Source organism: Phytophthora cinnamomi (assembly GCF_018691715.1).
Source record: "Phytophthora cinnamomi strain GKB4 chromosome Unknown Contig50, whole genome shotgun sequence".
Taxonomy (NCBI): Eukaryota; Oomycota; class Peronosporomycetes; order Peronosporales; family Peronosporaceae; genus Phytophthora; species Phytophthora cinnamomi.
The window spans coordinates 821,054-837,750 of record NW_027150983.1 but is presented as its reverse complement, the minus strand read 5'-3'; the positions used below and the strand labels follow the sequence as shown (position 1 = coordinate 837,750).

At 55.7% G+C, this 16,697-nt stretch overlaps 9 protein-coding genes across 9 annotated transcripts; 4 read left to right on the top strand and 5 right to left on the bottom strand.

Moving 5' to 3' along the window:
• Window positions 1-1,273: 1,273 nt before the first annotated feature.
• On the top strand, window positions 1,274-2,289 carry IUM83_06602 (uncharacterized protein; the record flags this gene model as incomplete). The annotated part of the gene is made up of 3 exons (XM_067930825.1): window positions 1,274-2,030; window positions 2,108-2,137; window positions 2,213-2,289. The coding sequence occupies 3 exons, from the start codon at window positions 1,274-1,276 to the stop codon at window positions 2,287-2,289; spliced, it is 864 nt and encodes a 287-aa protein (XP_067789828.1).
• Window positions 2,290-3,923: 1,634 nt separating this feature from the next.
• IUM83_06601 (Ankyrin protein) lies at window positions 3,924-4,295 on the bottom strand (the record flags this gene model as incomplete). Its single annotated transcript, XM_067930824.1, has 1 exon — window positions 3,924-4,295. The coding sequence occupies one exon, from the start codon at window positions 4,293-4,295 to the stop codon at window positions 3,924-3,926; it is 372 nt and encodes a 123-aa protein (XP_067789701.1).
• Window positions 4,296-4,547: 252 nt separating this feature from the next.
• On the top strand, window positions 4,548-5,710 carry IUM83_06600 (SCP extracellular protein; the record flags this gene model as incomplete). The annotated part of the gene is made up of 3 exons (XM_067930823.1): window positions 4,548-5,041; window positions 5,110-5,224; window positions 5,294-5,710. The coding sequence occupies 3 exons, from the start codon at window positions 4,548-4,550 to the stop codon at window positions 5,708-5,710; spliced, it is 1,026 nt and encodes a 341-aa protein (XP_067789698.1).
• Window positions 5,711-5,825: 115 nt separating this feature from the next.
• On the bottom strand, window positions 5,826-7,042 carry IUM83_06599 (4-toluene sulfonate uptake permease; the record flags this gene model as incomplete). Its single annotated transcript, XM_067930822.1, has 3 exons — window positions 5,826-6,647; window positions 6,729-6,790; window positions 6,895-7,042. The coding sequence occupies 3 exons, from the start codon at window positions 7,040-7,042 to the stop codon at window positions 5,826-5,828; spliced, it is 1,032 nt and encodes a 343-aa protein (XP_067789815.1).
• A 1,292-nt stretch (window positions 7,043-8,334) lies between these two features.
• Window positions 8,335-8,613, top strand: IUM83_06598 (uncharacterized protein; the record flags this gene model as incomplete). The annotated part of the gene is made up of 1 exon (XM_067930821.1): window positions 8,335-8,613. The coding sequence occupies one exon, from the start codon at window positions 8,335-8,337 to the stop codon at window positions 8,611-8,613; it is 279 nt and encodes a 92-aa protein (XP_067789804.1).
• Window positions 8,614-8,732: 119 nt separating this feature from the next.
• On the bottom strand, window positions 8,733-9,923 carry IUM83_06597 (Sugar fermentation stimulation protein; the record flags this gene model as incomplete). The annotated part of the gene is made up of 2 exons (XM_067930820.1): window positions 8,733-9,335; window positions 9,414-9,923. 2 exons carry the CDS (start codon window positions 9,921-9,923, stop codon window positions 8,733-8,735), a joined length of 1,113 nt encoding a protein of 370 aa, XP_067789797.1.
• A 249-nt stretch (window positions 9,924-10,172) lies between these two features.
• IUM83_06596 (RxLR-like protein) lies at window positions 10,173-11,678 on the bottom strand (the record flags this gene model as incomplete). The annotated part of the gene is made up of 1 exon (XM_067930819.1): window positions 10,173-11,678. One exon carries the CDS (start codon window positions 11,676-11,678, stop codon window positions 10,173-10,175), a length of 1,506 nt encoding a protein of 501 aa, XP_067789766.1.
• A 1,546-nt stretch (window positions 11,679-13,224) lies between these two features.
• On the bottom strand, window positions 13,225-14,253 carry IUM83_06595 (Sulfite oxidase; the record flags this gene model as incomplete). Its single annotated transcript, XM_067930818.1, has 1 exon — window positions 13,225-14,253. One exon carries the CDS (start codon window positions 14,251-14,253, stop codon window positions 13,225-13,227), a length of 1,029 nt encoding a protein of 342 aa, XP_067789800.1.
• Window positions 14,254-15,692: 1,439 nt separating this feature from the next.
• Window positions 15,693-16,230, top strand: IUM83_06594 (uncharacterized protein; the record flags this gene model as incomplete). The annotated part of the gene is made up of 3 exons (XM_067930817.1): window positions 15,693-15,809; window positions 15,894-16,143; window positions 16,226-16,230. The coding sequence occupies 3 exons, from the start codon at window positions 15,693-15,695 to the stop codon at window positions 16,228-16,230; spliced, it is 372 nt and encodes a 123-aa protein (XP_067789799.1).
• Window positions 16,231-16,697: the final 467 nt, after the last annotated feature.

The window sequence follows — 16,697 nt, the reverse complement described above, 5'->3', positions numbered from 1 at the left end:
TCTGGCTGAAGTGGTGCAGTGCAGTGCAGGGCAGTGCAGTGCAGGGCAACGCAATGCAGGACCGGGCAGCCTTGGTGGGGAGCTGCTCGCTCGTTCGATCAGGTTACACACGAACTGAACACTTGGGAGGGAGTGGAGTACGCGAAGAAGTGCGAACTGGGACAGATGGTTTGCCTGCGAGAATAGATGCAATGAATGGACATTGTAAGGTTGATTTTTATATGTTTAACTTGATATTCCTCTGATAATGGATTAATTCACCGCACTTTGCTCCGTACAACCGCGAGCGGGGCCTGCGGTCACACAGTGGGATATCTCATGCAAGCGCGCACGGGACGGGACGGCTAGTGTGACTGGTTTTTAGGGACTTGTTTAGGGCCTCTGATGCGCTTTTTAGGGGTGGCATGCCGCGGGACAAAGCGGAGGTTGACTGGCGAGACGTGCGACTGCGGGCTTGCCCCATGCGGTGGCGGGAGTGCCTCTACGCTATTAACGGCCACCGACCACTTCCTTCGGCCCAGGCTGCTGCCCTAGAACCAGTTGACGTCCATTCCGCGCTTGCGGGAGAATCGGCTGAAAAAAGCGTCGGCGCTGCGAAGCACCGCAAGCAGCCGACAATCCACCTGCGGGTTGTACTGAGACGCTCGCTGCTTGTCCTGTGGACGGGGTGCACTCGAAACAGCCGAGCGGTTTTTTTGGGCTCCGATATACATGGCAGAGACACCCCGCTCACGGTGAAACCAGCGCCAGTGCGATAACTGTGTTAGTTCCAGCTACAGACCTCACACCGAAGAACTCGAGGCCGACCCAGGCTGTTGTCGAATGTATTACCTGCAACTTCGCGGCGGGCTTCGCGTGTTTGCAAACGCGCTTTCCATTCAGATCGGAGGTGCCGAAAAAAACAAGCGGCATTGTCGCATCGCGCCGCGCTCACGCAACCATAGAGCGTGGCTGCTTCGTCAATTGCACGGGACCGGCGACTTCGCTGTTGGAACGTCCTCGCTAAGGGAGGCTCCCTTCCTTCATGCCACTCCGCCGATCCAAGATTCATCGCTTACATACAGTGTACCGTCATCACTGGACGAGTGTTTTCGCTCACTCACACGAAGCGTGACGCTCAAGGGAGTTCAGACTGTGAATCAGAGTGCCACACTTCGGAACTGTACCATAATGCCGGCACTCTCGTTTCATTGGTCCGTTCCCACCTCTCTTTTCATCCAATCACAACCACACTGTACCACCCGCCATTCCCCCGCTGCAGTGACCAGAGCGGATGGAGGTGAGCTTCAAGAAGAAGAGCAGGCGCAAGCGCTCGCGGCGGCCGCAGGATGAGGCGGAGGGCGCGTCCGAGCACGCAGACGAGGCCGCGGACGTGGAGCGGATCCAGCGCTCCATCCAGGAGCTGCGCGAGGACCAGCGGCTGCGCGACCAGCTGCTGCGGGAGGAGCTGGCGGCGCAGAAGCCGCCCAAGGCGCCGAAGAGGGCGCCCGACAGCGCGCAGTACGGGCTGCACGACCCCAAGAAGGACGGCGGCTCCACCAATCAGAAGCTGCTGACGCTGCTGGACGGCCAGTTCACGGGCCAGAGCGCCGCCTCGGACAGGGACCAGCACCAGGAGCTGCTGGACCAGTTCATCGAGCAGCGGCTGCAGAAGAAGCGCAAGACGCAGCAGGCTGCAGCCAATGGGGACGAGGCGCTGGACGCGCTCCGAACCGCCGAGGACAAGCTCTTCGAGCTGCCGGAGCACTTGAAGCCGGACGTGCCCAGCAGCAGCAGCAACGGCTACGACGAGGCGGCCCAGGGAGGCATGCTCATGGGCAACGCTGGCATCGCAGAGGTGGAGCTGCCGGCGTCCTACGCGGAGCGCACGGAGAAGGCGACCAGGAGGGCGCTGGAGGAGAGCAAGGCAGGAGGCGCGAAGCGGGACGCCGTGGGGGGATTGGCCAGCTCGGCACTGCCCGCCAACTTCAGCGCGGACTTCAACAGACACAAGACCGACTATGTGGCGGAGATGAAGAGTCTGAACAAAGGTGAGCGGGAGGGGTTTTGTTGGAGGGGAGGGAGGAGAGCTGACGAGTTGTGTTGTGGATGGTGGGTTGGGCTGCAGACGAACAACGCGAGCGGGGATTCCATACAGGTATGTGGGGTTTTATGTTGAAGAGAGCGGGGCGGAGCTGTGCTTGACAGTTTGGTGACATTTTGCTGTGTGCAGTCGGCAAGAACCAGGCTAGCGACGATCGGGCCGTGTCACGGTTCCGCAAGTTTGAAAGCCGCAAGCTGCGACGATAGAGCGCCATAATACAAGCGGTTTGCCAATGAGCTAATTTTTGTGAAGTGTTTATGTTTGTAGTTAGCCTCGATTTTGAATTAACGGGGGCAGGTACGCACTGCAGCGCGTGGTGTGTTCACTGGCGTTCACTACCTGCACTCCGTTTGCGTTTGTATGTGTTGCCAAAATGATGCTCGTACCACATCTCAATCTCCGTATAGCCTCTGTATTGTGCTGACGCATAAATCGAAGCATTGAGACTTCGATCCAATCTCGTACGGATAAACTCCAGCGCGCCCAAGTCGTCTCCTTGCGCAGCATCAAGCTCACAGTCCGGATACAACCGCTCGTTAACGCGGGGCCACAACCACTTCACGATTTTCAAATTACCTCCCAACTAGGCCGCTTTCAGCGCTTGTTGAGGCCAAAGACCGGGAAGTTTCGAGGAAGAATCCAAAAGCTTCATCACGTGCAAGTGTCCATGCAATGCTGCCTTCTCAATTGCTTCATCGGGGCACTCTCCAGACCAACGAGAAAGCAACCAACGCACAACGTCAATGTGACCTACTTTCGCTGTCGAAATCACCGCCTCATCTGAGCACGACATACCCCGAATCAAATGCAAACATTTTACCACCTCCAAGAAATCGTTCCTTGCTGCTCCATGCATAGATCTGTCGGAACATTTATGACCGGTAGCATGCAAGAACTTCAAGACGTCAAGGTATTTATCAGCTGCGGCGTCATCCATCGCACGTTCTGAGCAGCGGTCAACACCGCTTAGGTGAAGCCAAGACACCATTTCGAGATACCCAGCGGCAGCAGCGGCTGCGTCAATACACCCCTGAAGATCGGTTCCTCCACCACGACTCCTATGAAGCCACTGCGCGACTTCCACGTGATTTTTCTTGATGGCATTCTTTATTGCCTCGTCACTGAAACCTTCTTTACGATTGGCTTTCAACCACTCGAGTACGTGCAAGTGACCGTTTGATGCCGCTGAGTCCATGGCAGCCTGCGTGCATCCTTCACGTCGATTTTCGTGCAGCCATTCCACGATATCAAGATGACCATTCCTCGCAGCGCCATCCATCGCCTTGGTTGTACAACCTTCTTGTCTGTTCGTGTGCAGCCACTTGACAACTTCAAACCGTCCATTCTCAGCTGCCGAGTCCATTGCGCGTGAGTCGAAGTCTACGATCTTGCTAGCGTGCAACCACTCCAGTATTTCGACGTGGCCGCCAGTCGCAGCCTGCCACGGGCCGAATTCCCAGTACTCGCCGATATCGTTCTCATGAATCCATTGAAGAATCTTCAAGTGGCCATCTAGCGCTACCTTCGACACCGAAACTGTATACGGAATTGTGCTCAGTCCGTGCAGAAGCTGCGCAGTTTCAAGGTCGCCCGTGAAGGCGACGGCAGCCACTGCAACCCCAATTGAATACGCAGTACACTTGGCATTCTGTAAATGCCACCTGAGCAAATCAGTATGACCCGCTACTGCTGCGTCCGCTACGTCATATTCGCAGCCAGGATCTTCCTGCACTAGCCAGCGCACTACGTCGTCGTGACCATTTGTCGAGGCAAACTCAAATATCTTCCATCTGCTCCAACCCACGTCACGAAAAACCGTAGATGGCACAACAGCAAAAAGCTACTGAAGTGCCGGCAAGTAGCCCATCCGAACCACGCCATCTACAGCTCGGTGGAGACCTAAGTGGGGATAGCGATACCGCTCGTTCAGCAGCTTCATGGCCGTGAGCGCATGTTCCTTCACCTTCATCTCGTTCGGTACCAAATACATCGCATAGCGATACTGCTGCAGCTTCTGGTAGTGAATCAACTGTTCGCTACTCTCAACGGCGTGCAGTGTCATGAGAAACAGGCGCAAGCTGCTGTGCTTGATCGCCTCCAACGAGATGTCCGGGAACAGGAACTCGTGCAACAGCCGCACCACATGACCCAAATTGTCCACATCCGGCGGCAGCCGGATCACAACGCGCACAGCAACGAAAGTCGAGTCCATTTTTCTTGTTCTTCTCCAAAAAGAAATGAATGAGAACAGTTCTCAACGTTGAAGAACGAAAAAAGTATCTGTAGCCATGTCCCGTCCCCCGCTCCAGTGACGTCGTTCCGCCCCCATCTACTGACTCTTTCGGGCGTAGCAATCGGCCGGCGCCACGTCACGAGCTGCATCGCGTCGCTGTCGCTGTCGCTGTCGCTGTCGCTGTCGCTGCCCAGCCATCGAGCAATAACCTGCTAAGTACTTCTGGCCGTGATGAGCTGGCTGTGGGGCAACGAGACGACGGAGCAGGCGCAGTTCGTGGTGAGCGCGCTGCAGAGCGAGCTGGACGAGCGCGAGAGCAAGATCAAGGCGCTGGAGGCGGCGCTCCGGCGCGAGCAGCAGGACCTGACGGCGCTGCTGGAGGACGAGGTGAAGGAGCTGGAGGCGCGGCGCGCGGCCATCCAGAAGGAGCTGCAGGGCGTGGACGCGCTCATCCGCGAGAAGCAGAAGCTCATCCAGCGCGGCAAGAGCGACGCGCTCAAGAAGAAGAAGGCCAAGGGCAAGAAGAGCGGCGCCCAGGTCGCGTCCCCCAGGGCCTCGGAGCAGAAGCCGCCGCCTGCAGCAGCAGCGCCAGCTGCTCCGGCTGCTGCTGCCAGCAACGGCAGTGCCAAGGAGAAGGAGAAGGAGGCGGTGCTGTCGCCCAAGGCCAAGAAGAAGCAACAGAAGAAGAAGAAGGCTGCAGCTGCTGCAGCTGCTGCTGCTGAGAGGTGAGGGTCATTGTCTCTTGTAGCTGTAGAGAGGAGAAAGATGATGAGTTTTATTGTAGTTGTTGTAGTGCTGGTGCAGATGCAGGAGCGGAGGAGTCCAAGGCGGTTCTGCCCATGGACAAGAACTTGAAGATGGTGGCCAAGGAGGAGCCCAACGTGGCGTTTATTATCCAGCGTAGCAATGTGAGTGTGGTCGACATTATTGGGAGGTGGTACGTACTGACTGTGGTGATTGCGGTGGCGGTGTTTTAGAACTCGAATACGGTGGTGTATGCGGGGTGCAAGTCGTCGGACGGCAAGTCGCTGGACGCGACGACGCCGATCAAGGTGTACTGGATCATGTACGAGAAGGAGGGCAACCCGCGCGAGGACCTCAACATGATTGAGCGGAACACGGCGTACGGTGTTACGTCCAAGCCGTCGGATGTGCCGGGCGAGCACCTGGCGACCATCGCCTCGCTGCGTGATCGCGACTGTGTGCTGCGTATGGACAAACACGGGAATGTGCTGGCGCTGACCACCATCAACGGCAAGAAGGGCATGCTGCTGCGGCGCGTGTTCGTGCAGATGACGACGAGCTGGGGCATCCCGACCGTGGACTACGTGGACATCTTTGGCGTGGATCCGAAAACGCACGAACCCGTATACGAGAAGAAGAAAAACAAGTAACTGTGCGATTAGAGACGGAGGCGAGAGAGCCCCACCCGGTTCACGGTCATGTATGTGTGGAAATGCAGTGCTTTTCTTTTCGATCATGCTGCACGTCTAGTATGCTAAAGTGAGTCTATATGGCACGACGCATCATGACGATGGCAGCGGCACCGAGCGTCGTGCCCAGCACGCCCCGCAGCACGTCCTCAGGCACATCCTGTGTAATGTACTTGGAGGTCACATACACACCAGCAGCCAGCGAGCCGCCGATGCGAGCCGCAGTGGGCAAGTGGATCGACTTGGCCCGCACGTTGAACACCGTCGACGACGCCGCCGTGGGCACCACCGATAGCAGCGACGTGCCAATGATCGTCGCCTGGGGCATGTCGCTCGCCGCCGTGAGGTAGGACGTGATGAGGATGCCTCCCCCCAGTCCGCAGAGCCCAGAGATGAACCCGGCAGCAGCTCCGGCGAACACGTACTTGGCGTTCACCAGCGCGAAGCCTTGCCAGTCCGCCTTGACCTTCTCCATGTACTCGGCCGACACTGCGGCCGACGTGGCGGCCACGGACGGGTGGGGTTCCCCTTCGGGCACGGAGTTGCGCGCCTTCTCGAGGTCCTTCTGCTGGGGCACGAAGAACTGCAGGTCCAGCGGGTGCTGGCCGTCGCTCCACTTGGGCATGTACGGGCTGTTCTTGAGGAAGATGAGCGGCGAGCAGAGCAGCATGGCTGAGCCCACCACCAGCGACAGCTTCTTGCTGGTCAGGCGGTGCGCCGTGCGCACGCCGTACTTGGTGGCCACAATGGCCGGGATGGTGGTGGTGAGCGCCAGCGGCACGTTGCAGGCCCCCGACTCGAGGTAGTTCCAGGCGCCGACGGACGCGGCGATGGCAACGGCGCCCAGGGACGTGCCGTTGATGGCCTGCTGCGTCAGGGACGTGAACTTGGCCATAGCCTACAGTTGGAGAGCATTGCGGTAGTTGTTAGGCAAAAGTGAAGAGGAAGGTGATACAATACTTGCATGGGGGTGACCCACCGGAATGAGGATGATGCCCCCGCCGACGCCCGTGAGCGCCGAGACGACACCAGCGAGGCCGCCTGCGGATAACACAGTTGGAGAGCATTTGCATGTTGCATTGGCAGTTGCAATAGGTTAGAGATAAAGTGGTTAGAGACGTTTAGAGTGGTGTTAACGGACTGACCAGTGGCGACGCCCACAGACAGCGGGATAGCGGCGCTCACCGTGCGCTCCTTGGGTGCAGAGCAGAGCACGCGGCGGCTGGGCAGGTTGCTGCGCGGCATTTGGCGCAGCGCGGAGGCGCCGGAGCGGCGGAGCGAGCTCGCGAGCATCGTGAGGAGCGGGGGACGGAGGCAAATGAGCCGGCTTCCGGTGCAAGTTGTGCAAGCACCAACGTGCGAAGCCGCCATAAAACCTCTTTGATTATATTGCCTTGTCAATATGGGTAGTATGTGAGTGATGGTCATAGATAAGTTTACTGTGGTGCCACTTTCTTGAGTGCATTCCCTGCTAATTCGAGTAGGGTCAGCCTCGACACTCATCACCCATCACCGCCGTTTCTGAAGCGCGACGTCACCGCGTGACGCGCCTCCTGTTTTACAGTGCTGCCATTGGCTAATCAGACGTTGCAGTCAACTTGGTGTCCAAGTGTGAACCGCGGCAGTGGCGAAGGCTTCGACGTGGTCCAGAATTTCATGTCCCCCTTCTTCGTCGTCGTTGCAGCCCCGTGACTTTCATTACCGATGTCGCGCTGACAACCAAAGTCGACCAGCGCGTGCTACGCCGCGCTGATGACCTTGTGTGGAGTGACAAGGGTGTGCGTGTGCCGCTGAACGAGTGCGCCACGTGATCAAGATTCTGCTGGAGGCTTGCAAGCCGTCCAAGAGGAAAAGGGATGAATCTCTGAGGTAGCAGTCCAAGACTCCGAGGACGGCCGGGGAATGAATACCCACAATTCAAGTCCAACTGGATGTATGATCGACTTTCGTAAATCGAGATGATGAGTGCCAGTGGCAACATGCAGAAGTAGATTGCGCCGCATCGCACTGCTCTATTTGTCATTGAATTGTGCGTTTTGCTCAATTATCACAAAGCGAGATGACACGCATTACGTACGACTTGTTTACTCTACGGATGGGCAGAGTTTGCTACCGAAAACGAACCATTGGAGGTGGCAGTGTAGGCTACGGGTGCCACCGTGGCACCCGTAGCCTACTGCTCTGCCCACTTCAGCATTCTCCAAGACATCCACATCCGCCCCACCAACCACCCTTCCAACTCCAACACCGGCTTCGCTGTTGTCCTTGCTGCTGTGGTCACCACCTCAGCCTCTATCAATGACCAGACGAGGTGCAGTGGTGGGCGAACGTCGATTTGGTCGGAATCAACGCCTAGAAACACCATCCACTCCGAGGATAGCTCTACGAGTGTTGCAAATCCAGTCGCTCGTTCGGTGTCCCTTGTATGTGAGGGTTCCGCAAATACATGTTGGTTGAGTACCAGCTGGCATGTTTTATCTTGAGAACGTAACGAACAGTTTCTAACGATTGAGTGCCCCAGTCTTCACAAATCTGGGCTATTTTCCGAAATACTGTATTGATAAATCCTGGTGAACAATTTAGCCATGTTGTCGCGCCGCCTGCTCTCGACGAAGGTGTCCAAACCGCTGCAACACGCCACCAAGGCCGCTAAGACAGCGACCTCGCGACAGGATGCAACGGCCCAGGCAGCAGAGAGCGCAGACGCCAACCCGTGGGGCCACTTCGCGGCCTTCTCCAGCATGGAAGACTACGTGGACATGACGCTCATCCAATACAACAACAACAACAACAATAACAGCAACACCAACAACAACAGCAGCAACAACAACAACAAGGACCAGGACGACGACAAGAACAAATAGACGTCGAGTCCAAACATAACTGCACAAGTATTTCCACTTTTAAATGGAATAGCCGTCAGGTCCAACTTTTCTCGGCTGCAATCCAATTGCTACTTCTAGTAGCGATGGAGAGATACAAATTATGATGCAGCTTTTTGCAGCGGTCCTACTAGGCTCACAACTCCGGAGCTATTGGTTTCATCCGGCTTCAGTGCGCATGAATAGCCTAGTAGATCAATCCCGCTCTTGGCTGCTACGGCGCATAACTCGGCGAACTTCTTGTCGTGCTGGATAGATGGAGCAAACTCGGTGCAATCGTCGCGCTGAATTACGAAGATGATGGCCCCGCTCAGCTTGGGTCCTACAGCTTCGATATCCTCCTCCTCCGTCCCCTTCTTAGATCTTTTGTTAGCAGACAGCAGCTCCGTGAGCTCCATGACGTGCTTTTGTGCACGAGTAGACACCGTATCGGGGAACACAGCGCAGCGTGATGGGTCCTCTCCACTCCCTCCGAGTGCGAGCGTGACACTTTTCACCTCGACATACTTTTCATGAGTGACACTGCCATCCTCAGCGTTCGTAGTTAGCACAAAGTCCACGCGGCTGTTCTTGGCGAACTTCACTTCGCGCCGGACAGAATCATAGTCTCCGAGCTCGGGAAACCACCGCGACGCCAGCGCCTTCTCTACCATTCGGTTCGCAGACGTAGAATGCACGCCAACCCACACGTCCCGCTCTCCGTTCTACTCCACCCCAACAAACAGCGGCATTAGTATTAACCCGCTCACGCTTTTTCCGCTCACGGCAACAACTCAACGCACATGGATCTGGATCATCTCGAGCGTGTACGCGTACTTGCGCTTGGGGTCGCTGCTCTTCGACAGCTGCACACGGGCGTTCGGTAGTCCGTCCAGCAGTCCCACCATGGGCCCCGTGTTGGGGCAGTACACTGTGATCACCTCTTCTTCCTCCCCTCCAGCTTCTGATGTGTTGGCACTACCGTCCTTGGCAGCTCCATCCAGCAGCACGACATCAGCCAGGAAGCGCTTGTAGCGGCGAATCAATCGCGCCGGGACCAAATTCGGGTACTCCAGCAGAACTTTAGGGTCGTTCGAGCTTTGGTTCACTCGTTCCTTCAACGCCGAGAGCACCGGGAACTTGGAACTGGAAGGCGCGACCACCTTCACCTTCTGCCCGGCGGCTTCCGCCCCCACAGACGTTGTTTTAGCCTTCACAGCTCTCTTCTTCTGGGGTTTGGCAGTTAAAACGCTTTTGCTGGTGGTCACCGCAGCGGATGACGTGAAATCGCGCTTGCGGCCGCGCAGTTGCATCCTGAAGACGGCGCTGCCGACACCTCGAGCACTCGCCATGACAGCCCCACACTGGACGTCTTGCCAATCAAATAAGGCGACGGGATTGGACTAAAATGGGAAGGGATTTGACGAATCAGAGAGGAGAGGCCGACTTCAACTGACAGTATGTTGTGAATAAAATGCAACAAGCTCTGTGGTTTTCATTGACCAGCACTGCAAGAAACAATAAAAAGCTGCTACTACTTGTGTCTTCGATTTGCACGCCAACTAAGCAGCAGCGAGCGTGACACCTTCGATCTCGAACGTCATGACCGAGGCCGCAGGGAAGGCGGCGCTGAACGAGGTGCCCGAGAGCTTCACGGTGCTCGCCTTGTACAGAGCCCCCTTGCCGCTCGTCTCCGTCGTCCAGGCGTTTACAGGTCCGGCCACGGTCGCGAAGCTCGCCAGGTCGAACGTGATTGTCTGCGCGTCGCCCGTGTTTACCGTCACGACCACCAGCCGCTTCTTCGCCGAGTCGTAGCCCAGCACGGTCTTGGCGTCGTCCGAAGCCAGGATGCTCATGGAGGGGCGGATGTGGCGCGAGTACTGCGCCAGCACGTAGTACTTGGGGTTCGGCGTGCCGATCCAGTTGTCGCCCGGGTTGGACTGGATGAGGCCCCAGCCGCCGCTGTCCAGCGCCTGCCAGTACACAAACCCGGCCACTCCCATCTCGTTGATGTCGAGACCGATGGACTCGGCCATAGTCAAACCAGTAGCGTCGCTTTCTCCGTACTCGGAGTCCCACAGATTTTTGGTCAGCTTGTTCGCGAGAGTCTTCAGAGCTCCACGGTCAGGGCCACGGTACGCCTCAAGTCCTTGGTAACCGTGCGTGTTCACCTTCTCGATGGCTCCCATCACATCGGCGTTGGTCGACATGGTGGTGAGCGTAGCGAGGGCCTCAGTAGCGGAGTTTTCGTCCGACGTCGCGATCGCCACGTCCTGTAGATCTAGCGCGTCGAGCTGCTTGCGCAGGAGCGGCAAAATGGTGTTCTGAGTATCCACAGAAAAGTGGCAACCCTCCTGCTTGCCCGGATACTCCCACCAGGTCTCGGAAGGCTCGTTGAACGGCTCAACGAACGTGAACTTGATACCCCAGTCCGACTTGGCGCGGCTCACCACCGTAGCCAAGTACAGCACGAACTCGTCGTAGTTCCAGTCTTGCAGATTATCCTTCTTTCCGTTGTCTCCGCCCGCAGTCGCGTGGTTGTTCGTCATCCACCAAGGCGGGGAGTTCGAGAACGCTTCCAGGACATTGGCACCGCGCTTGTTAGCGAGCGAAAGCATCGCACGCTGCTTGGCGTCCGCCTTCCAGTTCCAGCTCGCGGTGGTCGAGTCCTTGCTCATCCAGTCGAGCCAGAAGCTCTCCATGAACTTGAACGCAGGCATATTCTCGGATGTCTTCATGGACACCTCAGTGCCGCTGTCATCCACGACGTTGCTGCTGGAGCCACCAATGTTGTAGCGCGCAATGTTGAATCCGAGACCGGGGATTCCGGACGTTGCGCCATCCAGCGTCACCGTCTCATTTAGCGTGAAGAGTGCATCGGCGATATCCGCGCGCTCTCCGAAGACGTTGGCCCACCAGCACAGCGAGGTACCCCACCCGTCCCACGAACCCTGCACCGTCGAGGCCGCATTGGCCTTGACCGTGTAGTCGGCAGCGACCTGCGACGGGCCCACGGACAGAAGAGCGCAGGCGAAAGCCGAAGCAGCGAGAGACCGAATCGTCAGCATCGATATAGAGCCAAGGTTATCGACGTTTCCAGCTGGAAGCACAAACGGAAATGACATGGTTCTTGATTCCTCGAACAGCACGATGCTCGCGTCCGAAGATCACGCAGCACAGCTCTCCCTCATCTTTGGCTTCAATACATTTTCTCTGGTTAATTTCACTATTAAACGAGTCGGAGGATTCGCACTCGGATGTGCACCATTACAGCTTTCACTCAGACGACAGCACCACAGGCCAGCAACCAACTGTAAACAAAAAGTTAAGGTGAGCAAAACACGTCACGAAATGTTCCCAAGCTGAGCCGCTGTACATGTAGCACTAGAATCTCCATCCTTTGTTGGGCTACTGGAACAGGAGCCAGCGAATACTTTCATTCGCAATTGAGGGCGCAGAGGGACTCAATCCGCTGTTGCGTCAGAATGACGCCGTCGTAGGGCAAGAATCGGAAGAGAAAAGCATCCCTCATGCATTTGAAGCAGCTCTCGTTGAACATCTGCACGCTCCAAAAATGCACGCACTTGTGAAAGCCCGTACACCGTAAACCTCGGTGCACGGTGTACACTTACACTTGCGCACGTGTACTTACGCACATGTATTGATATTAACGTTAATAGCGGCAATATCTCGATATCGAGTCCAATTCGTCAAATCTGAGCCCAAATCGGAATCTACGGGAAGTTAGATAAAAAAGTTTGTACCGCAGAGAGGGGTCGTTATACACATGGAAGATGGGGACTTTCCATATACGATAGTTAGATAATCTAATCTAAGTACATACCGAATTTGAGATTTCCTACAGCAGACTTTTCCCCCTCACTGTTAATAGCTAATCTGTTCAGTCGTGCGTCCAGCTCCTCAGCGGAGTGAGCACTACTCGAGATCTACTAGATGGCAGCACGTAGTGCAGCAAAACCGAGCAAAAAACCAGTCATTTTGCGAAGAGCGAGCAGGCCCCCCGGCCAGCGTCAGCGCGTGTGGCGGCGTCTTACCGCTTTAAGCTTGTAAGAAGTTCTTGCCCATGCTATCAGTAGCGAAGCAGAGGGTGAAAAAGCGGCAGATTTATTCGTGGTTCATGCAGCGTGACTTCATCTCAAAGCAATGTGAGTCGGGGGCAGCCGCTCACTTTAATGCTCGTGCGATGGGGGCGGGAGCTACATTGCTGCCGGAGGTTGAAGAACAGCTTATTCGCTGGACCAACTCTACGTAGCGAAGGGAGTGACAGTGCTTGCAAAAGTATGGTTGGTCCTGCTCGAGGAAGAAGCCTAACTACATGAGTACAGTACCCGTGTATTGTTACATTTGCATTTTTTTTTATCATAGGACCGTTCTTGTGCATTTCACCTGTACATCTCGTGTACACGTGCAACGCAACAACTTCAAGGTTCCTGGGGTATCATGTAGGAATTCTCAAATTCGGCACTGTCAATCCTGTCCCTGGGGTACATGTAGGAATTCTCAAATTCGGTATAGAGGTAAGCTTCGTTTACGTCCCGTAAACGCTGTCGCTTCTGAGTTGAGCTTGCTGTTCTGTACTGTACAGGACTACCCTCACGTAAAGATGATGCGATGGACGAATTTGACATTGCGCGCGCCCGTCGTCCCAGGGATAACAACGCGAAGCGGGAACCCATGCTCCTTCGGAATCGGAGCGCCGTTCATCTCAAACGCGAGCAACACACCAGCTTCTCGATCCAAAGCCGTCGCCGCCAGTATGGAGGCACCAAATGCTTTCCCTTGCGCATCAGTATCCAGCGCTTCAAAACGTACTTGCTCAATAGAATCTGCAGCTGTTATTCCAACCCAGGCCAGCACATCGGCAAGCAATGCACCCGTCCACTTAGCCGGAACTCGCACAGACGGCGTTGTCGACTTGTCCCCAGAGACAGCAGTCGCTCGAGGCGTAGCACAGCGGATCGTCGTGGTAACACTGTGGTGCTTGAAACGCGTCTGAAGATCCGCCAGCGACAACGAAACCTCTTTCACTCCACACAACTTCAGCTCGAAGTCGTCCAGATTCACCTCCGGCACCGAAGACGTCGGAGCACCTTCAATGAAGAAGTATCCTTGCACTGCAGAGTCCTTATCGCTAGTCGAAAGCGTTTTCTTGGTCTCTTCCAGTCTATGGAAGTCCTCTTCGTTCAAGTTGCCAACCCTGAGGTTCTCCAGCGTCTCCGGGACCCCCGCACGCGAGTGGGGCTCGGATTGCTGCCAGAAGAGCTCCACGGACTTCCCCGCCGCCTGCAGAATCTTGTTGCCTCCTGGGTGGTCGCGTGCGAACTCCGTCACGTCGTATACACCGTGTCTATACACCACCCAGGCGTCGGACCCCTGCGAGTGCTGCTGCACCTGCTGCATGGAAAACGAGGACAGTTGGGGTTGCACCTCCCCCGCCTTGCAGCCTTCCTCATCGTCTCGCAGAGTCACCGCAGCAGCGGCCGCGAGTCCAGCAGCCGAGAGCGTCGGCAATAACCAGCACCGCTTCCCGCCCACCGACGACGTCGAGTGCAACGCTCGACAAGCAGAGCGGGGAGCTCCAGCGCGGTGCAGATACATGTACTTGTGCCTTGACAGCAACATCACGGGCTTCTATTAGCAGGCCTATCAAAATTAGGTATTGTGTGAAGGGAAAGTTCAAAATGCCTAATCCTATTTTTTCAAAATACCTAATTCTGAAACCACCCTAGCTCGCATTCTATTCGCGTCGCTGCCTGTGCATTCCACCTTTCGGCGCTCTCCACCTCCTAGCGCGAATGGGGTAGACAAAAGGATCAAGGCGAGGGTCTAAGAAGGGAGCTCGTGGAGACCAACAGACCGCACCACAGCCAAAAGTCACCGGTGCAAACCGCTGTGTCAACACTGCCCTTGTGCAAACTAAAATCACCCCTCTGCAGCAGCGACAAAAATGGTCCCCCAAATACGAGGCTGAGCTTGGCCTTCAGCCTTTGAGTGCAAGTAAAATGTGGGATATGACCCCACATTTTCGTCATTGTTTCCGCGCAATGCAGTACGAGAACATCACCATGCGGGCCTGGCCCAGTACTCTGCACTCTCCAACCTAGTAAATGCACTACAGCTAAAATATGAATCAGACGGAAAAGACGGCACCGCCCCAGCCCCAGCCATTGACAAAGAACGAATCAAAATTCATCTACGCGGAGCATCGTTTTCCTCTACCGTTGTACGATGCGCTGGAAGAGTCTGCACAACAAGCTCTAATTGAAGGAATGAGCCGGGCAGTAGATGCATTGATCAGCAGTGTGAGCCGCATCAAAATTGAGATTGACCAGGAAGCTCCTGATCGCGCGCCAGAAACGCCAAAAGATGTGATGAATTGCAACGATCTCCAGTTTCACAATCTCATTGAGGCGCACAAGGCTCGGTTGACCGCTGCGTATGGTCCGACAGCAAGTCATGACATTTGGAAGCAGAGACATGATATGATCGAGCGATACAAGGTCGACACTTCTTTTCATCACCGCGTTGACAGTGTTGATCGATCTTCGTTTCTTGATGCGTGGTCTGATGTGGACTGCGGAGGCAATTACACGTTACTGTTCGCATTCGTCGCTGGAGTGGCGGCGATATCGCCCGGCACTCACTCAGTTGAGAGTGAGTTCAGCGTCTTGAAGCAAGTCAAGAACCCGCAGAGAACAGCTCTAACCAACTATGCAATGGAAGGCCAACTCCAGTCGCCGCAGTACTTCTTTTTGGTCGATCTAGCTGAACGCGTCGCTAGGAGTCCACGTAGCTAATTCACTTGAATAAAGTATACCACCCGGATGCCTAATTTGGATTTTGAGCCATTTTGTATCGAACCACTTAAGAACTACCTATTCAGACTTTTTCCAAAATACCTAATCGAGGTCAAATTAGGTAGGTAGGTATTTCTGCCTAATTTTGAGACGCCTGTCTATTAGGGTCGATTACAGAATGATTGTTTGTGGGCTGAGTCTGAGTACGAAGTGAAGCGTCAGTGGGCTAATATCGGTAATAAGTCACGAGACCATAACGCAATTATGCTGACGAGCAGCTACGCGACTGTGAACCGCGTGGACCAGCTGAGCCCCGACGCGTCTCCTGCTCGAGTGCTCAAGTCGGACAAGAGACGCAAGCTGAGCCACGCGCAGCGGAAGGTGGGAGGGGCTGCACACGTTAAAAAAAAAGTAAAGAAAAAAAAGCATCCATACTAAAGTTTTTATTTATTTTTACTTGGTTAGGAGCAACTGGAGGAGGAGATCCGACTGCTGGAGTCCGGCGTGGCCGTGCTCAAGACCAGGAGCGCGTCGCCTAAGGTGGCGCTGCAGGCGGACCCGGTGCTGCGGCCCGTGGCGGCCGAGTACTCGGCGCTGCTGTACGCGATGCGCACGCAGCAGCTGCACGTGGCCAAGATGCAGTCGGCGCTGGCGCAGTGTCTGGCGGACCAGCAGCACTACCCGCTCTACAGCCACATCAGCCTCACCGAGGACCGTGCGGAGCGGCGGGCTGCGCTGCTGGCCATGCGGGACGACAAGATTCGAGCTGCGCTGGAGTTCGTCATGGGGGTGGATAGACTGAACGACCCGATGAAGAAGCAGTTTTCCCAGCACCAGTTCGAGAACGAGCACGGCGACTTGTGCTGCGTCCGGTTCGACACGATCCAGTTTCCTGGGGTCAGGTCTCTGAAGCAAGTGTACGACGCGCTGTCGTTCTACAAGAACAACATGGAGATTATTATCTCGGAGGAGCTGGGCCACATCACGCTGCGCGAAGACTATGATACGGTTGGCGATGAGGCCTTTAACACCCGGATTCGCTCGACGAACGAGAACGGAATTACGACAGAAGGCAACGTGGTTTCGTACCGAGCCATGCTTGATGATGAAGGGTATGGCGGAGAACCCTGCGCTGTCATCGTTTCGGACTCGGTCAATCAAGACGAAAGATATCCCTACAGCTCTCAGTGCGTCCGCAAGGATATTTCTGCAGCGGTTGTACTGACGGTAGATAAGCGTAGCCAGCTGAATGATCCGCTGGACGGTGTG